This window comes from Micromys minutus, assembly GCF_963924665.1.
Source record: "Micromys minutus genome assembly, chromosome: 25".
Classification (NCBI taxonomy): Eukaryota; Metazoa; Chordata; class Mammalia; order Rodentia; family Muridae; genus Micromys; species Micromys minutus.
In genome coordinates this window covers 11075877-11100951 of record NC_137960.1, presented here as the reverse complement: position 1 = coordinate 11100951, position 25075 = coordinate 11075877, and the positions used below count along the sequence as shown (strand labels likewise).

Genomic DNA, 25075 nt, shown 5'->3' with positions numbered 1-25075 from the left:
GTGGCAGAGTACAGGGAATGACTACGGCAAATCAGGCCACACTGCTGACAAGGGAGGTGGAGTGTCACTAGAGGGGAGGGTGTGGTCTCTGCCCCACTGCACCGAGCGCCATGCCCACAGGAGAAGAGGTGTTGGGGCAGGGATTGCATGACACGGCCTTGCCCCAAAGCCAGTGCTGAGCAGGCCCAGGTCAGCTGCCTCTCTCTCATCTGCCCGGCATCATACCAGCCCACATCTCAGCATCCCTCATTGGGACCATTCTGTTTGGCAAGGGGGAGAGGCACCCGTCCTGTGTTCCACATCCGGTGGGGGGGTCTGCTGCTGCCAGACCATGGGATGTCGGCAAAGCTCGGAGGAAAAAGAGGCAGCACGGCGGTCCCGGAGAATTGACCGCCACCTGCGCTCAGAAAGCCAGCGGCAGCGCCGTGAAATCAAACTTCTCCTGCTGGGCACCAGCAACTCGGGCAAGAGCACCATCGTCAAGCAGATGAAGATCATCCACAGTGGTGGTTTCAACCTGGAGGCCTGCAAGGAGTACAAGCCCCTCATCATCTACAATGCCATCGACTCGCTGACCCGGATCATCCGGGCCCTGGCTGCCCTTAAGATCGATTTCCACAACCCTGACCGTGCCTACGACGCTGTGCAGCTCTTTGCCCTGACTGGCCCAGCAGAGAGCAAGGGTGAGATTACGCCGGAGCTGCTGGGTGTCATGCGACGCCTCTGGGCTGACCCTGGGGCTCAGGCCTGCTTTGGCCGCTCTAGTGAGTACCACCTGGAGGACAATGCAGCCTACTACCTGAATGACCTGGAGCGCATCGCCGCGCCCGACTATATCCCCACGGTGGAGGATATCCTACGCTCTCGGGACATGACCACGGGTATTGTGGAAAACAAGTTCACCTTCAAGGAGCTTACCTTCAAGATGGTGGACGTGGGCGGGCAGAGGTCAGAGCGCAAAAAATGGATCCATTGCTTTGAGGGCGTCACGGCCATCATCTTCTGTGTGGAGCTCAGTGGTTATGACCTGAAGCTCTATGAGGACAACCAGACGGTGAGTAAAGCCTAGGTCTCTACTGTCTGTTTCCGGGAAGCAGAGAGAGGCTTCCTTCAGAACTGGTGCTGAGCCTTGTCCAGCCACATGGATGGTGTCTTTAGCAGTTCCATGAGGTGGGATGAGCACGCCCCTTGTTTGGTGTTGGGGGCTGGGGCAGGAGTGTGGTGTGGAGCATGGTGAGTTCTGCATGACCCAGGGCTTCGGAGGGCACTTCTGTTGGGTCTTGAGCCCCAGTGGTCAGGGTCATGATGGTGCCCCACAGGACCTCAGCTTCCTCTGACTCCCTCGGCCTGAGGGACATCACTTTGACCTAGGTGACCCTTCCAAATTGCACCACAACCCCTAGACTCCACAGGGCTCAGCCAGCAAGGGCCACCTCCTTTATCAGCCGTGACGACCCCTCCCCCAACAACAGATGGACGTTTGGAGCTTTCCTTACAGAGCGTGTTGGCCCCACTGCCCAGGTTTCCTTGTCACCCCCCCCCCGCCTTCAGCACAGTGACTTCATGAATGTGCCTGTGCCACATGCTGAGGAGAACCAAGGCAAGGCCTGGCTGGGTGTCACTGATCCACGTGGCAGTTCAGCAAACCCACTAAGCTCCTACCAGCACTGCATGACATGTAGGCCCTTAGAGCAGCAACTGTCCCATGATTCCTTCCTGCTCTGAAGAGTCTAGTGACGGTCTGGTTAAGAACGGGTAATTCCAAGGTGCCCGAACCCGACCTTCTGCTTGGTGATAGGCTGGCTGTAGGGCTGTTGTTAAGGTTCTTTGAACCCCTTATCCTAGGCTTAAAAACCAGTGTGCTGGAAGGGGTGTCAGACACAGGAAATAGGATAGGTGCAACCTGTAGGAGACCTAGGCCCAGTGCTTAGCTGGGAGAGGAAAAGGTGGGGCCTTCTGAAGAAACAGGGAAGCAGAAGTAGGCCTTTTGTATGGAGAGGGTAGGCAGCATACTCAGATCTACCCGAGGCAGAAGGCTAGACCCCCAAGCTGCCTACAGTCCTCCCAGGACTAGCTCGAATGGAAGCCCCTCGGTATAGCTGCTGTGCCAGCCAGGACCACAGAACTAAGGCCTAGAGCCTCCCTTCACAGCCGATGCCCTGGGAACTGGAGAGCAAGAATCTCTGAGTGGGGTTGTGGATGCCTGGAGCTGTGATACCTAGAGGAGGGCATTGATGGCAGCGAGGAATCCTCCGCCATGCTATAAGACATGGGGCTGGCCTCTCCGCTTTGCAACACTGGCCTCTAAGGCCAATGGCAGAGATGGAACTTCTTCCTCCATCTGACTATTATTCTCCTGAGTTCATCTAAGGACTTTAAGATTTGCACCTACATCCCAAAGTTATTTGTGGGAGGCTGAAGGCTCTGGCTACTGTGCTGGATGTCTGAGAGTTCTGTACATAGAGCCTGTAGCCTGATCAGATGGCCATGAAGACAGAAGTCAGGGCTCCCTTCCTCTCCCCTCCACCGTCCAGGCATTCTACAAACTGTGCCAGGTAGTGTTGGCATCCCTGGTCAGTGAGGGGGTAAGCTGTAGACAGAGGTGGCCCTGTTGCCACCCGAGGTCTGCCTTGTGCCCAGGCTGTATCTATGTGTGAGTGACCCTCAGCATTCTAGCCCATCCGACTTTTCCGGCTGTCGCCAATACAGCAGCAGCCTCCTAACCGATGACAGAGGCATTGCTGAGGCCAGAGTTTGGGGTTGACCAGTTGTCAGGCAAAGCACACTTCCTTCCTGGGGTTGGCTGTGGGAAAGATATAGAGGGCAGTCTGCCAGCCACAGAGGTTCTCTATAATTCTGTACACTTCTGCTGACAAGCTATTCACTGAGGGCCTCACATTCCATCTGCAGGGTAAGCATGGCAGAGTCCCTTGGGACCAAGCTCCCAGTCCCATCTTCTGTAGGCTGTGCCCACATCCAGGTGCTTGATCCCCGAGTGTCACAACTACCTCCCTCTGACTCTGTCATCAGAAAGTAGCCCCAAGCTTCCTGTTCTCTGCCTGTCCTTACCCACCATGTTGTCTTTCTCCTCTGCTGTTGCTGTTGATGGTCCGACCTGTAGTTCACAGCCCCCTTCCCTATCCCTGTGTACAGCGGACCAGCACTAATCTCGGGAAACTTCGCTGGGTACCTTCCCTGGTCACAGCCTGGAACCTGCACACTCGTCATTGAGCCCTTTGTCACAGGGTGGGTCGACACTCACAGGTGAGCTAGGAGCTCCAGGGGACAGGTCCCAGGAGACGTGAGTGGAGCTCTGTGGCCTCTCATCTCCAGCCTTCCTCCAGGCCCATCCCTGTGAGGATTTCGGCAAAGCCCGTGAGCACCTCTTGCAGGAACCAGGCTGAGTCTGCCAGGGCTTCTCCTGAAGAGAAGGGTTTGCAGCGGAGCCTACACACACATTCATTCTCAGACATCTCCCCCCTTCCTCCTTCTCTCTTCCTCTCTCTCTCCCTCTGTTGCTCACCCTCTCCTCTTCTCTCCCCCTATCCCTCACTCTCCCCTTTCTCTGGATCCCTTTCTCTTTCCCTTTCTCCCTCCCCTCTCTCTGTCATCCCCATGGACCTGAGCAAGTAGTGTTGTTCGCCAGAAAAGGAAATTCTTGATGGAAAACCCTAGCACAGCTGGAAATTCACTGGATTCCAAATGGTCCTGACCTTTCATGCTCCACCAGTAATATCTGACGCTAGAAAACAAACAGGCTGTGGAGAGAAGACAGTGCCCTCCTAGGAGCCCTCCCACCGATGCCCCGGCTGTGCTGGTGCAAAGGCGGGCAAGGAGCGCCTCTCTCTCACCAATCCCTATAGCCAGATGCTGGGACAGGGCTACCCCCAGCCACTTCCTCTTCTTCCTCTTCTTCCTCTTCCTCCTCTTCCTCCTGGAATGCCCTAAAAGTCTCAGCCCCAACGACTCAGCCAAGAACAGACCACACTTTTACAAAATCTCAATGAAGTTTGGGGCCAGTACCAAGGCAGTGTGTACACAGCTCCTCAGAGCTCACCTTCCCCCTCTGCCCCCTGGGCCCTTCCTTGTCTTTTTCTCTCACTGAGGCTGATGGCGCCCCCCTCCCATCCCCATGCCTGGAGAAGGAGCCATCCGCCCCATCCCATCCCCCAGCCCGCCTGCTGGTTTCTGCGTCAGCATGTTGCCAAGGAGAGCTTGAGCATCTCCAGGCTTTGGGAGGGCGAAGGCTGCAGTGAGCACAGGGCAGCACCTTGGAAGTGCGGGTTTCCAGGACACCCGTGGAGCGTGGCAGCAGGCACACACAAGGAGCATGCCGTGTATATCCATGACTCATAGGCTCATCCCCAGGATCTGACAGGTTTTCAGACTGACCAGGTCGCTAACCACCTTGCAGCCTTGACAGGCAGGCAGATGGAGACCCCAGATGCAGGTGGGCTTCCAGTGTTGTTTGGTCTGCTCCCAGATGCCACCAGAGGTTGAACACACCCCAGGGACATGTGGGGATCCCCCCCCCCTATGCTGACCTGGACCGAACTTGTGAGCCAGCAGTACTTGACCGCCTACCTCCTTTCACATCCTCCCATCTTGGGACCTTCACTGAGGCAGCTCAGGGGCTCAGATGGACACTGGGCTTTGTCCTCAGATAAGAACAGAGACAGGCCACGCAGTGGCTACAGGAGGATTGTGAACACCAGATGTTCTTTCAGAAGTGGAAGGAGGCAGACACCTGCCATCTAGCCTTTCCCTTTGCAGATCAGCTAATGGACACTGAAGCCACGTAATGGTAGAGGGACATTTTAGAAGAGACAGATTAAAAGGCACAGCTGTAAAGTGCCAAATGTTCTCTTACAGACACTCCCCAGTCGCAGAGCGGCCCGCTGTGTGCCTGCTGTGCTGACACAAGGCCTGACAGGGGTGGGAACTACAAGTGAATGGAAGCCACATTCTGCTAGCACATGCTGATTGACATATGGGGGGCAGACATATACAGCTACTACTTAGTTTTCACAAGCCCTTCTGCTGCCAAAGATGCTTGCCTCCTCCAGCGCTCGCAGCTGTAGTTGCCAGGGATGTTCCGCCATTTGCTTTCATGTGGGACCATGGTGGCCACTTGAGCCCCACGAGCTAGTCTGAGCCTCAGCAAGGCTCACACAGGGAGGCGTCATAGTCACTTCACAGGAAGCTGCTCAGTACTACTGAGCAGACAGGCCAGATGCTTCAGGCTGGGGGGCAGGCTCAGCAGGTAGGGGAGTCTACGGCAGAGACAGCAGCCCCTTCCCACTTCTGCACGGGTCAGACCCAGCATCCCAAGGGCAGGCCTGTGCCGTACCATAGTAGGCACTCAGCAGACACTGCGGAGTAGGTAGGAGTCAGCGAGGTGTGGGAAGAGCTAGAGGCCAAGGACCCTGCTTTAGCTTGTCTGAGGGAAAGCCCATGGGTGCTCATCTCTTACGGGTGTCCCGTGAGGAAGGGAGGAGTCTATCAGACAGCCCTGAAGACACAGTGATGGCCTGCCGCTGGAACTGTGCACTTTATTATGTGTACACCCAAAAAACTTCAGTTTCTTCTTAACGCGCCTTAAGTCATGTGCAGTAGCTGCTCACACCTGAGACCTCACCTTTTAGAAAGCTGGATTCTCTTGAGTTCAAGGTCTGCCTGGGCTCTGATCTGAAATCCTGTCTCGGTATTTTATGTCCTGTGTATTGGTGTTTTGCCTGAGTGTACGTGTACGTGTCATAGCACATACATGTGCACTGCGGTGTTGCCAGAGGTCAAGAGTGGGGATCGGATCCCCTGGCACTAAAGTCACGATGGTTGTGAGCCACCATATGGGTGCTGGGAGCTGAACCTGGGTTCTCTTGTAAGAGCAGTGAGTGATCTTAACCATTGAGCCATCTCTCAAAAAAAAAATGTTTAAGCCAGGGGTAGCAACACAGGCCTGTAAGCACAGCCCTCAAGAGCCTAAAGTGGGGTTACAATTTAAAGTTTAACCTGGAAAAATATTTAAATAACTTATCAAAATGTGAGGTATTATGCAGGGGACAGTGGCGCACACCTTTAATTCTAGCACTCTGGAAGCAGAGGAAGGTGGATCTCTGTGAGTTGAGGGCCATCCTGGTCTACATACTGAGTTACAAGACAGTGTGAGCCCCTGCCTCAAAGAGAGAGAGAAGTGTACGGGGGCCATTGAGAGACCTGCACGGTGCCCGCAGCAAGACAGGTTCTCAGCCTGTTGATGATGGAGCTGGTTATATCGAGCCACAGGAAGGGGTTCCAAATGGGAACCAGCCAGATGTGTCCGATAAGCCCTCTTGCAGTGGCCAGATGTGTACAATAAGCTCCCCCCCCACCCCACCCCCAGCATCATACACAGATGAGATTGGAAGCGGCCTTACAGGTGACTTAATTCCCTTTTTTCCTCACCTGGCCAGTTTTTCAGATGAAGGATTACATCACAGTATCCGCATCACATGCCCCAGTACTGAGAGAGTAACTTAAGACAGGAAAGACTGATTTTGCCTCACATTCTGGCGTCTGCGGGCCATGCAGCAGCTTGTACACATCTTAGCAGATCTTGAAACAGATCTTGGGCAGGAACTAGAAGCAGATCCCACCTTTGGGGCATAACCCCCCTCCCCAGCCACTATGTTCTGCTAGCTAAACCATAATCCAAACCATTGTACAACCCTCTAAAACAGGCTGGGGAGTTTTAAACTATGCGTGCCTGTGAGATACTTCATGCTCAAGCCGTAACCGTCCCCTGTCTGTCAGCCCCACATCCTATAGGAGACTCAAGTGACCATCTGAGCTGGCCCGCCCCACAACAGTCAGTAGTAGGACCCCAGGGAATCCTCCATACAGTGTGTCCCCACTCTGCCTCCTCCTCCTGACCTAGTTAGGGATGTAGTTCCGACAATAGCATCTCATGCTTAGAATCACGCCAGAGAGGATTGTGGACCACATGCGGTTAGTTTATGATCTCCCCAAATCACAACCCTGGGATGACAGACCGGGGCTCAAAACTTAGGAGGTGGCATGGCAGAGGGACTTGAGGCTCAAGGTCTGGTGGCCCCCTCAATGGCAAAGCCCCGAGACACTCTTTGGAAGTGAAAGGCCAGAATGAAGCAGGCACAAAGTAATGAACAGGACTCAGCTGCCCGTAGCGTCTGTCCAGGCAGTGAGTGGCGGGAGTATGCTCTCCCAGGACCCTAGACTTCACCTAGGCAGCCTGCAGAGAAGGAACGGCACACTGGCCCAAGGCCTTCGGGCTTGCTGACAGGCCTTTCAGATACCTGTGCCGACACCTTCCATCTGCTGCCCGAGAGACATAGGCTCCAGACACACTCAGCGGTGCTTCCTCAAGGTCCTCTCATCATACTGGGTGCTTCCAAGGCCAAGGCCCGTCTGTTAGTCCCCATTTGTGCAATGGCTTCCTGCCCTTAGCAGGTCCTCAGCAAGCCTGCACCCGGGTTTTGGGGACTTGCTTCCCACCCTACCTCCTTGCCTCCTGCACCAGAAAAACCTGCGCAGCAGAGCACTGCATCCCTAGGCTGGCCTTTAGCATCCACTGTCCCCTGTTTCTCCATAATGGCCAATCGCATGCCTGCCTGTGACTCTGGAAACCGTTGCTTGGATACAGGATGCCAACCCTACCATCCCATCATTTCCACCGCAGTGGCTCTCATACACCTTTACTGAATGCTCGGAGAGACAAGCACTGTGACCTTGTTGACCATACCACAGCAGGGGGATAGCCAGCTTATGCCCTGGTTTGGGTGGGAAGGGGCTCCCTTACAATTTGGCTTTTCTATTCCCGATACATTTTAAGGAATGGGGAGTGTCAAGTTCCTGTCCCAGATGCTCACTCCTTGCAGAAGAACCTTCCAGTCCCTGTGTGTGCCAGCCCAGCAGCTGCACCTGGCTTTTACCGTCCTGCAGGAGTTAATCTAGCTACAGGAAGTTCTGAGCTGTCTGTCTGACATCACAGTGGGAGCTTCAGGTCAGCCAGGTAGTCAATAATTACACCACAGGGATTGGCCAGTGTTACACAGCAGTCCAGTTTCCCATTCCCACCCAGCCAGCCATTATTTACCAACCGTCTACAGACAGGACACCCCAGCGGGAAGACCCCAAGGGGCCAGATGCAGCAGATGATGAATTCTAAGGAGAACCCCTGGCCTTTTTTTTTGGAAGAGTAGCACAGTGTGCTTGTCTGCACGTCCCCCTGTAGTCACTTGGAGATTTCCCCTGACCCAGTGACAGCACATAACATTTCTCCCGACATTATCCTGCTGGAGAAGGACCCCTTGCTTGGCCCTCGTGACTGCTCTCCTCTCACAGGCTTAAGGGAATTCTGCTGCATAGAGAAACAGCTATAGAACCGGGGTTTGCTTTTTTTGCTAACTGGAGGATCATCAGCTTAAGCTGGGCCCACCGTGTGTGCTCCTCCCTCTGGGAGGGCAAAGTCCTGTGGCATCTTTCAGGAAATGAATGGTAATGCACCTATAATGTGCAGGTCCCAAGCCCAATGAACTCACAATAAAGGGACACAGCAGTCACCATGACATGGCATTAAGTGGCCTCTGAGGGTCTGTGGAAACCCTCTGAAACAGCTGGCCTAGGCCAGAGAAGTCAAGAGGGGCCCCTCTGCCTTAGAAACACCTTACAGGAGAGAGTGTAGGGAGCCCGGCATCAGCGACAAGGCCAGAACAGATTGGGACAAAGGTCAGATGGCAGTCTGATCTTGACCATAAAGAATCCAGCCCAGGAGCTGCAGGATGCTGACTGTTGGGGCAACCAGCAAAGGCAGAAACCAAAAGGCTGTTGGGGTGTACACAGCACAGTTGGATGTCACCCTGTATGGAGACAAGGAATGAATGGTGCAGTGGGACAGAGTCCCAAGCATTACATCTAGTCCCCCTCCAAGGGACAAGAGGTATCGTCTAACTACACTGTTATGTGGAGCCAGGGATGGGGTCCCTAAGTCTGCATACTCGGCGGCAGGGTGGTCTTGCTGCACACCAACGCAGATGCCCTGCTCTGAGCTGATTCGAGGCAAAGAAGCTTCTGCCTCCCGTGCACTCAGCCGCCCCGGCCAGTGAGTAATTAATTTCCTGAGCATATCAGTCCTGCTCATAATGCATACATTAGAACAAGCTCTGGGCATTTAAGACACAGATGATGATTATTGCTTTAAGGGATTTGTATAATCCAAGAACAAAAAAACAATTTCCCCGTTTAACAAGAACAGACTCCGAGGTGGTGAGGGAGAGCCCCTGGGGCCTCACTGTCTTGGGACAGGGGCTCTTGATGACAGGGTAAGGTATTCGATCTGCTTGTTCCCTGGCTGGCTTTGAATGACAGTGGGGTAGGTAAACAATGGTCAGAGTAGTTAGGTCCTCTCCTGCTGGACTAGAAAATGCTTCTGTACTGACAGGACAGTCCCTTCTTCACCCCCATATAACTAAAGGAAACACCCTTGCTAGTGGGGGTATCCTGATAGCTCTGAGCTGCGTACAGGGCAAATTCAGGCTAGTCAGGCCTTTATGAGCCCTTACCCCTTCATCTTTGCACTCCATAGTGAATATCTCCCCAGCTGTGGCATTATATCTAATTTCATTAGTAATACAACTACTGTATGCCCAAGGCCCTTGGAGCCTCATGGGCTGAAGTTTTCAAACCTGTGACCATTGCCCCGCACAACCTGACCTGGCCCGGCCCGGCCTGACTGCCCCTGGGAAAATGGCCTCACCTGCGCTGGTCTGCTGGAGCTCTTTCCCTGGCCTGCTTATGTCCAGACCACCCCAGACAACTCTCAGTGCCAGCCCTGCCACTGGGTCACGGTGATTCATTTGCCTAGATTGTCCCAGCCTGGGTAGTTCCCTGCGATGTCTCTTATGTTCCACGATGCTTCCTGCTCCGGAAGGATCGGGTCACATAAGGGCAGTAAACTCAGGGTAGACAGGATTGGAGGTAGGTTAGGTGTGTGAGTAGCACCCAGGACAAAGTGTTTCTTGACCCATATAACTTGAAGGCCATGAGTTCTTCTGGGTAGAGAATGTGGACTCAGGATCTTGCCAATACACAAGGCAGACTATGATTTTCAGTACTTAGGCTGAGAGGACTCGGGGATTCTGGGTTGGATGAATATTGGTACATGCTAAGAACCATGGAGCACGTCCAGGGGAGCAGCCACATTACATGAAGGGAGTTTTCTCTTTTCCTCTATCTTTTGTTTTTCTTAACTGCTGCTCATGACGTACTTGGGAGTTCTTAGAACATTCCAGAAGGTGGCCCCCTGCAATATAAACATGGCATGGCCTTAAGTCCAACTGCTGTCCAGAAGGCAGAGTCTTCAGCACTGACCCAAGAACCTCCCCACCCACTGAGGCCCAGAGAGAAAACCAAACAGACAGGCCAGGAGTCCTTGGTCTGTGGCCACTATGGATATGACCCTACTGCTGTAAACACCTGCATGTGACCACCGTGCATCAGAAGTCCTTCACAACCTGGCTGTTCTGCCTGCGTGTTGACTAAATCGTCAGCCAAGGATGTGGAAGTCCCTTTCTCTTTTAGAGCAAGTGACCAAGAAAGGCAGGGAGCCTTGTTCTGGGCACTTCCATCCTGATGTGAGCGCTGGCATTTCCCCCAAAGAGACAGTTTTAAATCTGAGGTCTCCTGCCAGCTCACTGTCCCTCAGAGCTGGGCAGCTGCTACAGTCTCCACCTCATCATTTAGAGCAATGGAGTCAGGAGCAAAGAGATCCCTGGCTCCAGGCCCCTGTTCTGGTGTTACCAGAAACCCGGAGAGTAAGTCACATCTGGCTTCTGTGATGGTCAAAGGACACATATATGTACATTTTCCCCGTAGAAGCTCTGTCACCTTAAGTAGAGTTTAGACAGAGCTAAGCTTGCTACAGCAACCCCTCCGTGCCCCACCCCCAATCCTGCAGGTGACATGGGGGGCAGTAATGACCTAAGTACTCTTTCTTTTTCCCCTAAAGAATGAGAGTTGCTGAAATCTGTCCATAGGCCATAAGCAGACACTCCCCACTGGTATCTCTCTTCAGCCCCAGTTTCTCTTGTTCCTCAAAGGAATGACCCAGTCCTATTTACTGCAAAGGATCTCACAAGCAGGGGTGCCTGTGGGGGTGGGGGAGGGTGGCTCTGCCAAACAGTCCAGGTGATGTGTAAGTCCCAGGTATCCCCTGGAGAACAACAGGAGGGGCTTTGTGCTCTAGTTTTCTTCTCGGGCCTACATCTGTTTTGACAGTCCCCCAGTCTATAAAATATGTGCTTCCTGCTGTCGGTTAACTTCCTGTTAGTGACTGGCAGCAGGGGTCTCTTATGCCCCCACCAGCAAGATTTAACACAGAAGCAAAGAAGAGGCTGGTTCTTAGTTCAGTAGAGGGAAAGTCTCCGGGACTGTGGAGAGTGCCCTCCCTGCTGGTAGGAGACCTCTGAACAGGAGCAGGAGCCACAGCCTGAGTTCCACCCCCACCCCCAGAGCTTGGTGTGCCAACTTCTTTCTCTTGGAATAAACGCTCCTAGTGCCTTGTGAGATTTTTCTGTTCCAGACCTAGGAGTCTGAGAATGTTCCTAAGTCACAACTTCTGGGTAAATGGTGCCCAATACTCATGTTATACTCTGGGGTTCTATCTTCCCCTTGGACTTGAACCAGCACCAGAAAGAATCGCCCAGCCCTGAGAACTTGTCTGTTGTTGCTTCTGAGATATATTACAAAATAGAAAGCAAGGCAGGTGACTTATCAGGTGTTGGGCCTACTGCCGAGAGGCCCCTGACTGGACAGTATAGTCTGATGTCTGTACCCATGCCCCTAGAGAGTTCTATCAAAAAAAAAAAAAAAAAATCTCAGGTACTGTAGGTACCTATCTCTAGCTAACACTGGGGCCTGAGGGTTAATAGGGCTGTAACCTGGAAGTCATCCTGTGTCATGTGGCTGCCTGTGTCTATCTGGGTGGCCCAGGTCTAAGCTGACTCAGCAGCACGACTCTGCCCCCAAGCCCCTCATTCAACTCCGGGCGTCGAGGGCCATTCACCTAGCACACAGCTTTCCATGCGTGAGGACATGAGCAGTGGGCACAGAGCTGGTTCTGGTACACCAGGGCGCTGCCAGTGCAGCCCGTGAGCCCCTAGACCAGCAGGAGGTGGCCTTCCACTCCACGGATGAAGAAACTTGGGTTCCAAGCATAGATTTCCCTGGTTGCAAAATCAGGGGCCTCCAAACCTAGAGATCCCAACGAGGACTCTTTGCTGTCTGCTTCTCAGGGACTAGGCAGGTTTGGGAGGCAGCGTCTATTACCAACATTTAGGGGCACCCCAGCCCCTTCCACACTGTACAGGTAAACAGGAGGCAGAGAGAGGCTCACCCGCTATCTGAGGCAGGAAGTTATCCCTGCTGTCTCTGGCAGGTTCATAACAAAGTCGTCCCGTCGTTATTGGAGCCTGAGGTGTAGCCTTACTCGCAGCCTCTTATCTTGTTTAAACAGTCTTTGCTGTTTGAAGTGGCAGGCCTGGCGTATACCGTTTCTGTGAACACTGAACTTTTCACTGGGCACTTGGAGGGACATGGCTAAGCTAAGCAAGGGTTGCCTTCTGGACTTGTTAGATTATACCCCTGTCCCAACCTCCAACCCAGAGACATCTCTTTGGCTGCTGGCCAGAGGGGGCTGCCCCCAAGGCACTCTGCACACTAGGTCTGCCTCCCCTTCCTGCCTAGATGACAGCTGACTGGCCCCAGTTGGGGAGGGGCAGCATCTGAGAGAAGGTGACAGTAAAGGGACCTGGGGGAAAGGAAGGCCAGTGAACCTTAGAGATCCAGAATTCCTGAGTTTACAGGCTGTAGCCACCCTCGCTGCTAACGGCTCTGTGCCACGAGGACAAGATGGCGTCTGTGGGTTTAGGGGCTATCTGCCTGCAGGAGGAGGCTGCAGCTGGGCCAGGCAGCTTTACAAACAGGATGCACAGGACACCCAGCAAGGGGGGCACAGACACAGAGCTGGGCCTTAAGCATCTGCACACAGCCCAGGGGATCGACAGGAGAGTACTGATTCACAAATGCAGACGCAAGACTTCACGTGCCAAGATGTGGGGGTCAGACGGTCCCCGATCGCTTTCAAGCTGAGTACCTTACCCAGCACCTTTGTGGTCTCTTACCAGACTAACCCTCTGAACATTGGACACACGGTGCAGGCCTCCTGTCACTGGAGGGCAAGGCTGCTACAAAAGGGAGTCCTAGCCCCAACTGGTCAGAGCTCGTTTGGGTACCTGTCACATCCCAAACCACAACCTAGATATGCTCACAGAAATGTCTGTAGTCTAAGTTCGAGGGTTGGGACAGGGTGGGCAGCCAAGCACCCAAGCTTCCTCTTACCCTAGCCTGCCTTCATTCCCACCCCTACCTGACACACAGATGTTATTCCCAAGGCCAGCTGGCCCTGTCTGACATTTGTCCCAAGTGAAGGAGGGCAGGTCCCAAGACAGTGGGTCTGGAACTCAGGCAGGCGATGAACACTGACTAAAGCATGCTGTCAATGGCACCAAACGCGTTATGGCACTAAGGACCTGTAGAAACTTTAGAGGTGGGGTTCAGGGAGCCAGCCACCACCAGGGGAAGGGCAGTGTGCACAAAGGCACTATGGTGAAAGGCCTTTGGGTGAAGAGTGCACACGGCTGAGGCGGGAAGTGTGTGGACCCAGAGTTGGAAGCCTCTAGAGGATGCTCACGAGGCACACACAGGGAGGCAGGTCCCCATCAGGGAATCCAATGATGTCACAGAGTCCCATGGTGTCCTGCCCACACTGCTGCCCCATCCCAGACATGCCGCGAGTCAGCATTGCTGCTGTCCAGCTTGTGACACTCAACATCTGTCTCCTGTCTTTCTGGACAGCTGGTAAGTATGTGTATTCCTCCTCTGAAGGACTCAGTTCTCTGAAGTTGAGTTTGCTTAATGCTCTCTTCTGTCCCTCAAGCGGGGACTAACAGCTAGTCTTCCAGCCTCCTCCCCATGTGCCACTCAGAGCCCTGAAAATGAGAGCCGAGTAGAAGGGCTCGCATGAAAGGAATATTGCACTGAATGGGAGGGGCCAGAGATTTAAGGGTGGGCGGGGTCTCCAGTTGAGAAAAGCTGTGGCAGATCCCAGAGATAAAAATAGGGTAGTGTGCGGAGCCAAGTGGTGGGCAGGCAGGATCGGAATAGGGGCTGTGAGCAGGCCCTTGGAGCCGGAACGGGAGGCCAGGTTGTGCCATCTGCTTCAGGGGTCTGAGCACCCACTGACTGCCAGTTCCAGGTTTGGCGAGTAGGTGGGGTGTAGGAACCGTCGTGTGGCGGTGACCACCCTGAGGGACAGCACTCTGAGCGCAGGGGGGGACCCAGCATGTAGGCAGGCAAGCATCCTCCTTAGCTTCAGTCCACCCCTTGCTCCTGCACTGCCCGGCTTGTCCCTGCCAACAGGCTCCCTGGCAGTAGGGCTCACGGAATCATGAGCCTCCCTAATCCAGTTCTCCAGGCTTTTGAAGCAGCAGTTAAGTTAGCAGGAAGGAGGAGAGAATGCTAACCAGATTGCACTAGAAGTAAGTCCCCAGTTATCTCCTCTGTCTCCAGATTCGTCCCAGTTCCCCCAAGGCCAGTGTCCTTGATCAAGCCTGAAGGTGATCCGGTCTGTAGAGGACCCTCCTTGGTCCAGGGTGTTGGGCTGGGCAGAGGTTGAACCCATGAAATAGGAATGTTTCAGGGATCCTCATCATGACCCTTCTCCCTGGGCCTGGAGCCCTGTGTCACTTTCCTGATGTGAATGGAAAAGTGGCCTCCCCACCAGAGGAACACGCTTCCATCTTCATTGCACATTGGCCAGAGTGAGCCAAGAGATAGTCATCGGAGGAGAACCAGGTCCCCCAACTCCAAAAGGCTCATTGCTACTACCCCCAGGTAGATATATCGGGCCAAGATGCACAGCCTCCTCCTGTCTTTGGTCTTTATTGCTGTGTGAGATGGAGGGTGGAGGCGTCCTCTTCGGTTGTCATGGGAACAGCAATCTGTCTACTGAGAGTCTGGGTGCTAAACTGAACAGAGGGAGGGGCAGCTGGCCCTGTGTGGCAGCTGCTGTTGCCACCTTCCAACAGTTCAGTGCTGAGAAAGACCCAAGGGGCTACCACACACTTGAAGGTGCCTTGTGCACCCAGAGTACCTGAGAGCTTCCCTGTGGGTGGCACGGCCAGAGGTACACCTGCCTTGTGTCAGTTAGGGTTAGCTGACTTTCCAGCCAAGCACTGGGGTGGATACGCAGGACCTGCCCCCTGGGAGCCACGTCACTGAGAAGGCAAGGATGGAAAGGGGAAGCCAGCAGCCAGTACCTGGCACTATCTGGAGAGAACCAAGCATCTGGCCCCCTACATGGATGACTACTGCCTTCCCAGCTTGTCCCTACCGCTTGGAAGCAGTGCCATGACGCCTGCCTAGATTTCATCAGACTCCCCCCTCAGGGTTTCTCACCTCACTCCTCATGTGTCTAAGCTCCTCGAGGACACCGCAGCATGGATAGTAACCTCCCCCGTGGCTCTAAAGTAGAAGAGAGTGGCAGAGACAGCTCCCAGAGAGGACGTGCAGCCACAGATCTCCAGGCCAGCAAGGGAGTGCTGGACGTAGTCTAGTCTGTCAGTGAAAGGAGACCCTAGCACCCTAAAAAGTGTCAAGGGCCTGGCAGGCAAGCAAGACGTCGGTGTCATGGGGCCCGGAGACAGGGCTCGGAGGAGGCGAAGGATACTTTATTCAGTTCCCAGTCCAGGACCAGCTTCTCAGAAACACCAGTCTATTCAGGTCACTGGTAGATCCAGGATGAGCAGTTGACCTCACTTAGGCCAGCACCGTGATCCGGAGTGTGAGACTCGACATAACAGAGTCTCACGGCCTTGAGGTGTGGCTCAAGAGTAGCATCAACAGGTGCTATCCTGGAAGCCAGCAGAGTCATGACCAACAAGAAGCTTCTCGGCACCTAATCTTAGTGACGGTCCCAACAGCAGGGTGCTACTTCAGATCTAACCTTGTCCTTTCTAAACCAGAAGCTTCTGGTCACAGAGCATGGCAGACCCTGGCAGTGCCTTCGTTTCTTTTCCTGTGGCTATAAAGTTCTGTCGAAAGCAACTTAAGGGAGAAAGAGTATTTTGGCTTATAGTTCCCAAGGGACAGTCTCTCATGATGGGGCCATGACAGAGAAGTGGCAAGCAGGGGAAGTGTGGTACCAGGAGCCAGAGCCTGGCTGCTCACATTGCATCCACACCAGGAAGCAAGGTGTAAAAGGGAGTGGGGCAGGGCACCCCTAGTGATCCACTTCCTCCAGTGAGGCTCCATTCCATATGGTTTGACAACCTCCTCAAACTGCACCACCTTCCGGGGACCGAGTGTTCAAACACCTGAGCCTGCAGGCAGCATTTCACACCCAAACCACAAGATGGGATGTGTGGCTAGGTGCCCACAATCGTTGGCCCTAAGGGCAGGAGGCCCGCAGCCTAAACCGAGGGAAAGATACCGAGATGTGACTGAGCGTCCTGGTAGGGCCAGGTAGAATCATATGGAACGGAAACACACCTCTGAAGATTACAGGCTAGAGGCTTGGGGTGGGGTGGGGGTGAGGGGGTCCCAGGAAAGAGAAACGAGTTGGGTGGGCACATGTGTGGCGTGGGTACACACCGCAGCCAGAACGGCTAGGGAAGGAGCCTGGCAGAGGGGTCTGGAGAGGTCCGGTAGGTCTGAAGCATGTGCATCTTTTCATAGTAGTGAGTACACACTTGGAGTCCCCAGATCTCCACGGGCTGCTTTTAGTATTGACCGGGAGCTGAGCAGGGAGGGGGAAAACATTCCTCCGGAGCAAATGTTAATGCCCAAGCTGGCTGACAGGGTTCACTGAACCAGCTTCCTTTTTCTGCTCAGTCCACTGAAGACTCTGCAAGATGTTACTCTGACAGGCACCCTGGGTCAAAGCGCCTCGGCCAGGCATGCTTGAGGATATGGCCCGGCTGCTCGGGTTCTATGCCGACGAACTTGGCTCTACGTTAGAACAGGATGTTCCAGGTCTGGCTAAATGGCCTCCGTAACATAGTCCCCTTTTCATAAGGAGGCCGTGCTGGTCCGAGCCCCCTCCTACATGGGTTCTCTTCTAGTTCTTGTCGGCACTGTCCTCATTCTACCTGGGATCCTGTGTCTCCACCACACAGAAATGGCTTCTGCCTGTAAACTCAGTGGCCTGGGGATAAGTTCCGGCAAGGATCGTAGACCTCTAAGCCCTCTAAGCCCTCGCTGTTGACTGAAATCCCAGCTCCTAACAGTTACCTGAGCCTGGGTCCAGGGGCTAAGCCATCTGCCCCACTTCAGCCCTCAGCCACTCTGTTTTAGGGGTACAGTTTCACGTACTATCTTATACGCGGGCAGATGCTACTAGAAACTGGTAGAAGAAGGTTCTCGCCCCTGCTCATCATTGCTCTTTCATCCCACCTAGCCATCCCCACCTAGAAGGTACCTACCCAGAGTTTGGAGAACTGGGGGAAGGGGGAGGAGTCGCTGGTGAGGAATTGCTACTGCCAGGGCTGGGGGGTGGCGGAGAGTTCACCTGGCCTCAGAATATGGTAAAAGCTCCTTCCTGATAATATTGGCATGTGTTCAGCATGAGGAGGTACTTGCACAGAAGGAGATGCTTGCACTTGACTTCCCAAAACCAGTATGACCCTGGGCTATGTGAACTAGCAGCACCTGCTCCAAGGGTGTGTACCTAAACTGGGGAAAGGGTTGGGAAAAGATTAGACTGGACCAGTGTCTGAAAGTGTAGTTAGAAGCCAAAGGAAGCTGGCATGTCTTGGGTTCCCAGAAGAGTTGTTCAGAATCTTGATAAGGAGAGCATGCCCAGGAAAGAAAAGACCTAAAATACAACCACTCTTCGGGTAGGAGTGACTGGTTGGTGGCATCTAAGGCAGAGAGAGATTTACCATGTGGGTGTGGGTCCTTGAGAAGCGGCCATGGGTCATTCCCAAGGAGCAAGCGCTGGTTACTTCATCACTTCACTCAGGGACAGCCGGAGGAGAAGCTACGCCTTAGGTCAGGGGGTCAAACTAGCTTTGCTCTTTCAGCTGGGGCCTTTCTCAATATCTGGTTTGGGGTTTGAAGCCTTTTATTTTTCTTACACAGAGTCGGGCCTATGTAGCCCAGGCTGGACTCAAAACTGGTGATCCCGCCTCCCAAGGATTGGGGCATCTTTTCATTTCTAAGAGGAAACCTGCTTTCCAGGTACCTGACATAAGCCATGGCTGCCCATCCTAAGAACTTCATGGCTTTGACAGCAAAGCTGTCTATTCTTCCATACAGGAGGAAGGAGAGGGTCAATGCAGGTCCAGCACTAGGGCCTGGGTAGTGAGTGAGGTGTCTGGCCAGGCACAGCTGGACACGTGCCAGGTAGAGACCCAAGGCCTCTGACGTAGGTGAAGGACTTGGGTCCCACATGACCACCGGGTTATGTGTGTGCACACACTTGAATGGTTAAAAAGAAAAATCTCATCTTTGGGAGCTGTTGGCCTTGACCTGTTATCATAGATGAGGGGTGTGAGGTACATCAACCTCTCGCCCCGAGTGACAAGCACGGGGCAGGCTAATGTTCTGAGTGGTGGGGCTGGGCCATATGTGACAGTAGAATCCAAGTGAGTCATTTAGAACTTGGAGGTGAGACACTGAATCCAGATACTATCCTGAGAGGCTTAGTCAGGGTACAAAGAGACCACAGAAGGGGGATTTTATTTTAATGGGCCCAGACTTTGAATGAGTAACTAGGGACACCTGCCACTGTGTGTCACCAGGTGTGCAAAAAGGGAACCAAATGGCTAACCCAACAGAGACTAACACAACACAGGCTCACCCAACACAAGCTAACCCAACACAGACTAACCCAACACAGACTACCCCAAAACAGGGTAACCCAACACAGGCTCACCCAACACAGGCTAACCCAACACAGGCTCACCCTGACTGCCGGCCCCATCAGAGAGCCAGATCCAGTCCTGGTTTAGCTACCAGAGGTGCTGATACCTGGAAGGTTTTAGGGAGCAGATCATCCCCCAGATTCTCAGGTCAGCATATGTGAAACTCCTTAGGAATATGCCCTAAGCTTCCCCTAGCCCCTGTTGTAAGAAATCCAAGTGCAGGCAGGCATGTGGGGCGGAGGGAGGGGTGAGGTATGTGGCATTGGATATATATGGAATCAAAGGCTGGAGCCCACCTCAGGCTCTTACCTAGCCTCACCATGGCTGACATGACTTGTTAGGAATCACCGTTTCCCAACACCAAGCAGCAGAATTCCCACATTGCCCGTGCTTCTGTGGGAATCATCTGCTCTGTGTTATTTATATAAATGAATGTTCCGATGAACCCCGGGTTTCTAGAAGACAAAATTCCGATACTGAGAGGGCCCTTCAGAGAGCCGAGCAGTTAGTCCCCGGCTGGCCTCATGGCAGCTGCTGACCACGGCATTTGCACTGCAGTGGTGCCGTTGGCGGTTGGAGAGGTAAAGGTAATGGGGATGTCCTGCCGAAAGACACGGCTGCGGTTCTTTACCAAGCTCTGACAAGTCAGAGCTACCCTAGGGCTTGATTCGTGTGTGAAAAGGAAGCTTCCCCATCCCCCACTTCTACCTAGGCAAGTGGGCTATCTCTGTGCCCGGATCTGGGATCTGAAGAGAACATGCCATGTTGGGCTAGTAGAGCAGTTGCTACCAGACTAGGGGTGCAGTGAAAGCGCCCACCATACGACCTCGAGGAGCAGCACTTACCCGGGAAACCAAGCAGATGAAAATAGAAAACAGGTAAGAGAGACGCCCCCACAGACTCACTAGGGGCAGAGCCAGACGTGCTTTAATGAGGTGGGCTGCAGCCTCTCGGAAGAAGGGGCCTGAGGTGATTGATTCCCGACCAGAGAGGCAGAACCAGAACGGACAAGGCCTGCTGTAGCAGCAAGGCTCGGAGGCCAAGCAAAAGGCCACCTTCAGCTCTCTTGTTCTCACTCTTGCATAGCATGGTTTCTAGACTTACAGCCTGCAATAACATGGCCCCTCCGATGGTGTCCAGTTCGAGGTGGCGGGGGATGCCACTGTGCACATGAGGCTCCAAGAGTGCAGATCCCACTGTGAATCTGGGCCCAAGGGCACTGGACCTATCTGTGAGCAAAGGAGGCAGGACTCCCACCATCACCTCTGATGTGGCACTTTTGGAGCCAAGTGCAAGACCCTCCCTGGCCACCAGATCCTCTGGTCAGCCATCATTGGGGTAAGGTCCTGATACTGTGATTGTCTGTGGTTCTTTGTCCCACCTCTGCCTCAGAGCCACAGACAGTCACTGAGCCCCTTGTCTGAGATTCAGGCAGAACACGGTATCTGCCTCTCTTGCTGGGTCCTCACATTGAGAGGCCATGTGCTGGAGCTGCTTTGGCCTTGCTACCCAATCTAACCAACCCTTTTGATTGGCTCCCAGGGCCAATCGCAGGGTGTGCATATCCACGTTACTGGGCTTCAGTGTTCACATAGGGATAACACACCCAGCATCAGGAAGGACAGAAGGGCGTGGCTAGCCCTGGGACTGCCTTCACTCCGAAGCCCCAAGTCTCCATGAGCCTACAAGCCAAATGTACAGCCACTGCCACAGGAGGCTTTTCTGAATCCTACTGGGAAGGTCCCAGGAGATAGGACCATGTGGACAAATGCGATTTGAGGAGATTGCTAAGTGATGGCCAGTGTGGTTCTATGATCCTTAATTAATAATAATAATAATAATAATAATAATAATAATAGAGGAACCCATCAGGAGTCCTGAACTTGGAACTACGGCAGAGTCTAGGGGGTGAAGACGAGCCTGGGGTAAAGGAGCGCCCCGGGCTTCTCAGATACCTGCTCGTGCTGTCTGCCACCCTGTGAGCTAGACGTCGCGCTTTCATGATCGCTTGAGTCACCAATGCAAAGGCTTGGTCACGTAGGGTCCTCAAAGTGTGAGAGGTACCAGCAGGAAAGTGGTCCAGGCAGCTGGCGTGGAAAGGAGTCCATGGTGCACACAGACGGCTTGAGACAAACGGGAAGAAGCTGAGGTGGTCTCGGGGACGAGACAGTGACCACCAGCAGTCCTTCGGTCCTACCTACTACTGCCCTTAAAGCTCTCTGCAGCTGACCTCCTCTCATAAGCACTGTTCTAAGAGTACTGACTCAGCCAGCAACCACACCATTACGGCACCTTTGGAAAGCCATGCCCTTCCTCTAAGCTGGGCTGATCTGGGCCCAAGAACCCCCTCTGCCATCTTTACAAGTGACCTATTGGAGCTGAGGGAACCAGCATCCCCACCCTGTGTCTCATCTTCCTTACCGGCCAGGGAACGCTCCCTCGTCTCCCCCTAGACAGATTCCAGGGTCCCTCACAGCTCTGAGACCTCCGTCTAGCGTGAGAGGCATGGCCCATGCACTCAGGACCTGCCCCGCAAGCCTGCTCAGTGAATTGAGGAATATGTGTTAATAGCCATATCTGATACAGAATTTGGAGTCAGAAGCAAAAGCCCCAATTATGACATCATTTCTGTGAGAAGTGACAGCTCTGTTCCCACAGTCCTCTTTACACGGCGGTTTCCAGGAATCCATTTGAGCTAATTATTCTCCCTGCAGAATGCAGCATCCCTAGACCACCACCCACCGATCTCACTATGGGAACATCACATCCAGGTCTGGCTCAACTGCAAACGAAGGCCCCGGTCCCCCCCCCCGCATCCCCCCCCCCCCCGTGGACTGCTGAGCTTGGGACCCTGCTTCCTGTTTCTCAGCAGAAAGGTCAATTTAGACCATGCCAAGGCCTCACTTTTCCGAGGTTTCACCAATCAGTATTGATTGCATCAACTCTAAACACTGGATGTGCAAAACATAGTCTTCCGGGTAGCCAGGTCTTGTGATGATGACAGGGGCCGCCCTCCCCTCTCCTCACATCTGCTTCCTCCTCCAGCAGAGGCACTGCCAAAGCCTGTGCCTCGGAGAACACAGTCTGGGACTCTGGTTTCTGTGTGGCACTCCTTTGCTCCTGTGAGGGGCCTGGAGCACATTTCCTACCTCTCCACGCCTCAGTTTCTCCTGAAGGAGATGGGAAGGCGTGGGGTTTGCACAGGCAGAACCATCTGCTCCCAGCCATCATCTCTGTCACTGTATTCGTCGGTGACACAGCTGATGCCTGTGTCCACCTTGTCAGTGCCAGCTTTACTCACTGGCCAGTATCTTGGTTGGTGACGATATAAAATTGGTCTCAGGCATATCCAGAAACTTGGCTTCTTCTCTTTATCTCAAAGTGCCGGGCATCCCCCAGCAGCAGTGATTCCAGGTGTGACAGCTCCCTGTTTCAGATCTATGTGTCCATGTCCTACGGAGGCAGGTATGCTCCTTGAAACCCAAAGTCACCATGCGCATTGCGTGCCCTTGAAAAAGAAGAGAGGCAAGGAATGGAAGGGACCAGGGGTGGCATTCTATCACTTGGTCACAACTCTTTCCTAGGATGTCACCCTCACTCTAGATGTGCCAACCTGCCTGCCTGCCTGCCTGCCTGCTCAGCCACCATGGCCACACATCTACAGCATATGAGCCCTTGAAGCCACAGTGCAGTGCAGAGCAGCTGTTCCACCTCACAGAGACACAGGCTGCCCCTCTGCCATGCTGTGTTAGAACTAAGGTCTCAGAGGACCCCGAGAGACTTGAAGAAATAGCTTCCCAGGGAAGGCTTGAGCTTCCGAGTGTGGGAGTGGGGAGGGCCGGGCCTGGAGCTAGCGGTGTTTGAAACACATCAGAGTAAGCATGAAGGGTCCTGCATCCCCAGGGTACAAGGCAACTGGCCTGGGCACACTGCCTCAGCCCTCAGACCACAGATTAAGGCTATTGAGTATCATCGCCCAGAGGGAGGGGGTCCAGAAGAGGCAGGAAACCCTTAGATACCTGGGGTAAAGTAGACTGTCCGCTGCTCCTGATTTGACCTAATGAGGGAGGATTCCTGTCAGGAGCAGGATGCTATCTCGGACTAGCACTAGGTGGGCAGTCTCAAAAATGAGTGCCCCCTGGCAGGGCTGTGGGTCTAAGTCTTTCTCTCTCTGTGTCTCTGTCTCTGTCTCTCCCCCCCCCCCCCCCCGGCCTCTCACGGTGAGACTAACAGCAACACTTTTCCTCCTCACAACCACAGAGCCGAATGGCCGAGAGCCTGCGTCTTTTTGACTCCATCTGCAACAACAACTGGTTTATCAACACCTCGCTCATCCTCTTCCTCAACAAGAAGGACCTCCTGTCGGAGAAGATTCGGCGCATCCCGCTCAACGTCTGCTTCCCGGAGTACAAGGGTCAAAACACGTACGAGGAAGCCGCGGTCTACATCCAGCGCCAATTTGAGGACCTAAACCGCAACAAGGAGACCAAGGAGATCTACTCACACTTCACCTGTGCCACCGACACCAGTAACATCCAGTTTGTCTTCGACGCAGTGACAGATGTCATTATACAGAACAATCTCAAGTACATCGGCCTTTGCTGAGGAGCCGGGCACAGCCTGTTTGCCTGTGGTGAAACCCACGGGGTGTCATACCCCACACCTCATGCTAGAGAGGCCCGACCCAGGGGCAGAAAACAGGGGGCTTGAAGAGTGTGTCCCCTATCCCACCCCCAGCCTCCACCTTCTTGGCCCCACGTCTCTGCAAATATAAAATATATTTGGATAGATTGCTAGGTAGGTAGACACACAGACACACACACACACTCACACGCACGTCTGGAGACTGCAGAGTTCTCCGGAGCATCAAGGTTTCCTCGAGTTTTCAAAAGCTGCTGTCACAAATTTCATTCCAAGGCCATCTTGCCCCTTCCCCCCTCCACTCTGCCTTCCTGAGTTGGCCCCACTCTGCACGGGAGGAAGGGTCCACATTGGACTGCTGAGGAGGGGCTGCGGGGCTGGGGTTGGGGCCAGGTCCGGCCAGCTGTGCCCATCGCCTGGGAGAAGGCCAGCTCACCTACTGAGCTCTAGACTGGGGACTGCCGCTGACCAGGAGGGAGGACCAAAGCAGGGATTCTATACCTCCCCTGCTGTAGGCACACCCAACTCAGCCAACAGCGCCACATTTGTCCTAGACCTAGGACCAGAGGCTTGAAGAAGTGACTGCTCTAACCAGACCTCTGACTACCAGTGGCGTTTACAAAAACAGCTAAAAAGTATGCAGCAAAAATTAACACAGGATAGTGAGTGGCATCGTTTATTTCAAACTAGGCCAGCTGGGTTTCTAGCTTTTCTTCTACTGGTCTGATGTTTTATAAATGGAAACCTGGTTTTTCTTCTCTGGCATCCTTTTTTTTTTTAATTTTTATTTTTGGCCAAATATTATGTCTCACGGAGAAAGGAGAAAAAAAAAAAACTACAGACAATTTCAGATGTGATTAGATATTCTTTTTTAAATGCGGATTTTCAAAACACAATTTCATTTCGGGTGTCCCTTTTGTGTCTGGCTTGCTGAGTATAGAAGTTGTCATCTGGACGATTCTGCTCCTCGGCTCCAAAGAATTCCGGGGCAGATGTCCCACGCCAGCCTCACGGGACATATGTACATAAGCCTCTGCAATGTTCTCTTGTTACTGGTGCCGTTTTCTGCTTTGTTTTTATTTCAGAGAAATAAATGTGATGTATTTAAAGAAGGTTCTTTACCTAGGAGCGAATGAACAATAGCTAAATGTCTTGGTATTTAAAAGTGTAATTTATCTATGGCTTTGCCAAATTGAAGGAAGGGGGTGGGCAAGAGATGGCACTCCCCGGGTCCCCCACACACTCCACGCCTGGCCTGGGCTGGGAGCTACTCAGACTCCTGTGACGGCACAGCTTGAGTTGTGGCCTGAAGGAGGCCCTGTTGGGACTGTGCACTCTGGCCCTTCTGGCCCCAGAGCCCAGAGACACCGGTCTTGAAAGAGCCTTGGCTGTGTAAAATACAAAGACCAAGGGAATGGCACCCCCTTGCCAAACCC

At 53.5% G+C, this 25075-nt stretch overlaps 2 protein-coding genes across 2 annotated transcripts in view; one reads left to right on the top strand and one right to left on the bottom strand.

The window, feature by feature from the left end:
• Positions 1-25075, bottom strand: part of RSPH14 (radial spoke head 14 homolog) — a gene marked incomplete at its 3' end in the record, with an annotated part of 70895 nt that overhangs the window by 32590 nt on the left and 13230 nt on the right. The gene's annotated exons all lie outside the window — the stretch shown is intronic.
• GNAZ (G protein subunit alpha z) lies at positions 332-23603 on the top strand (the record flags this gene model as incomplete). Its single annotated transcript, XM_080937900.1, has 2 exons — positions 332-1054; positions 23259-23603. The coding sequence occupies 2 exons, from the start codon at positions 332-334 to the stop codon at positions 23601-23603; spliced, it is 1068 nt and encodes a 355-aa protein (XP_080794026.1).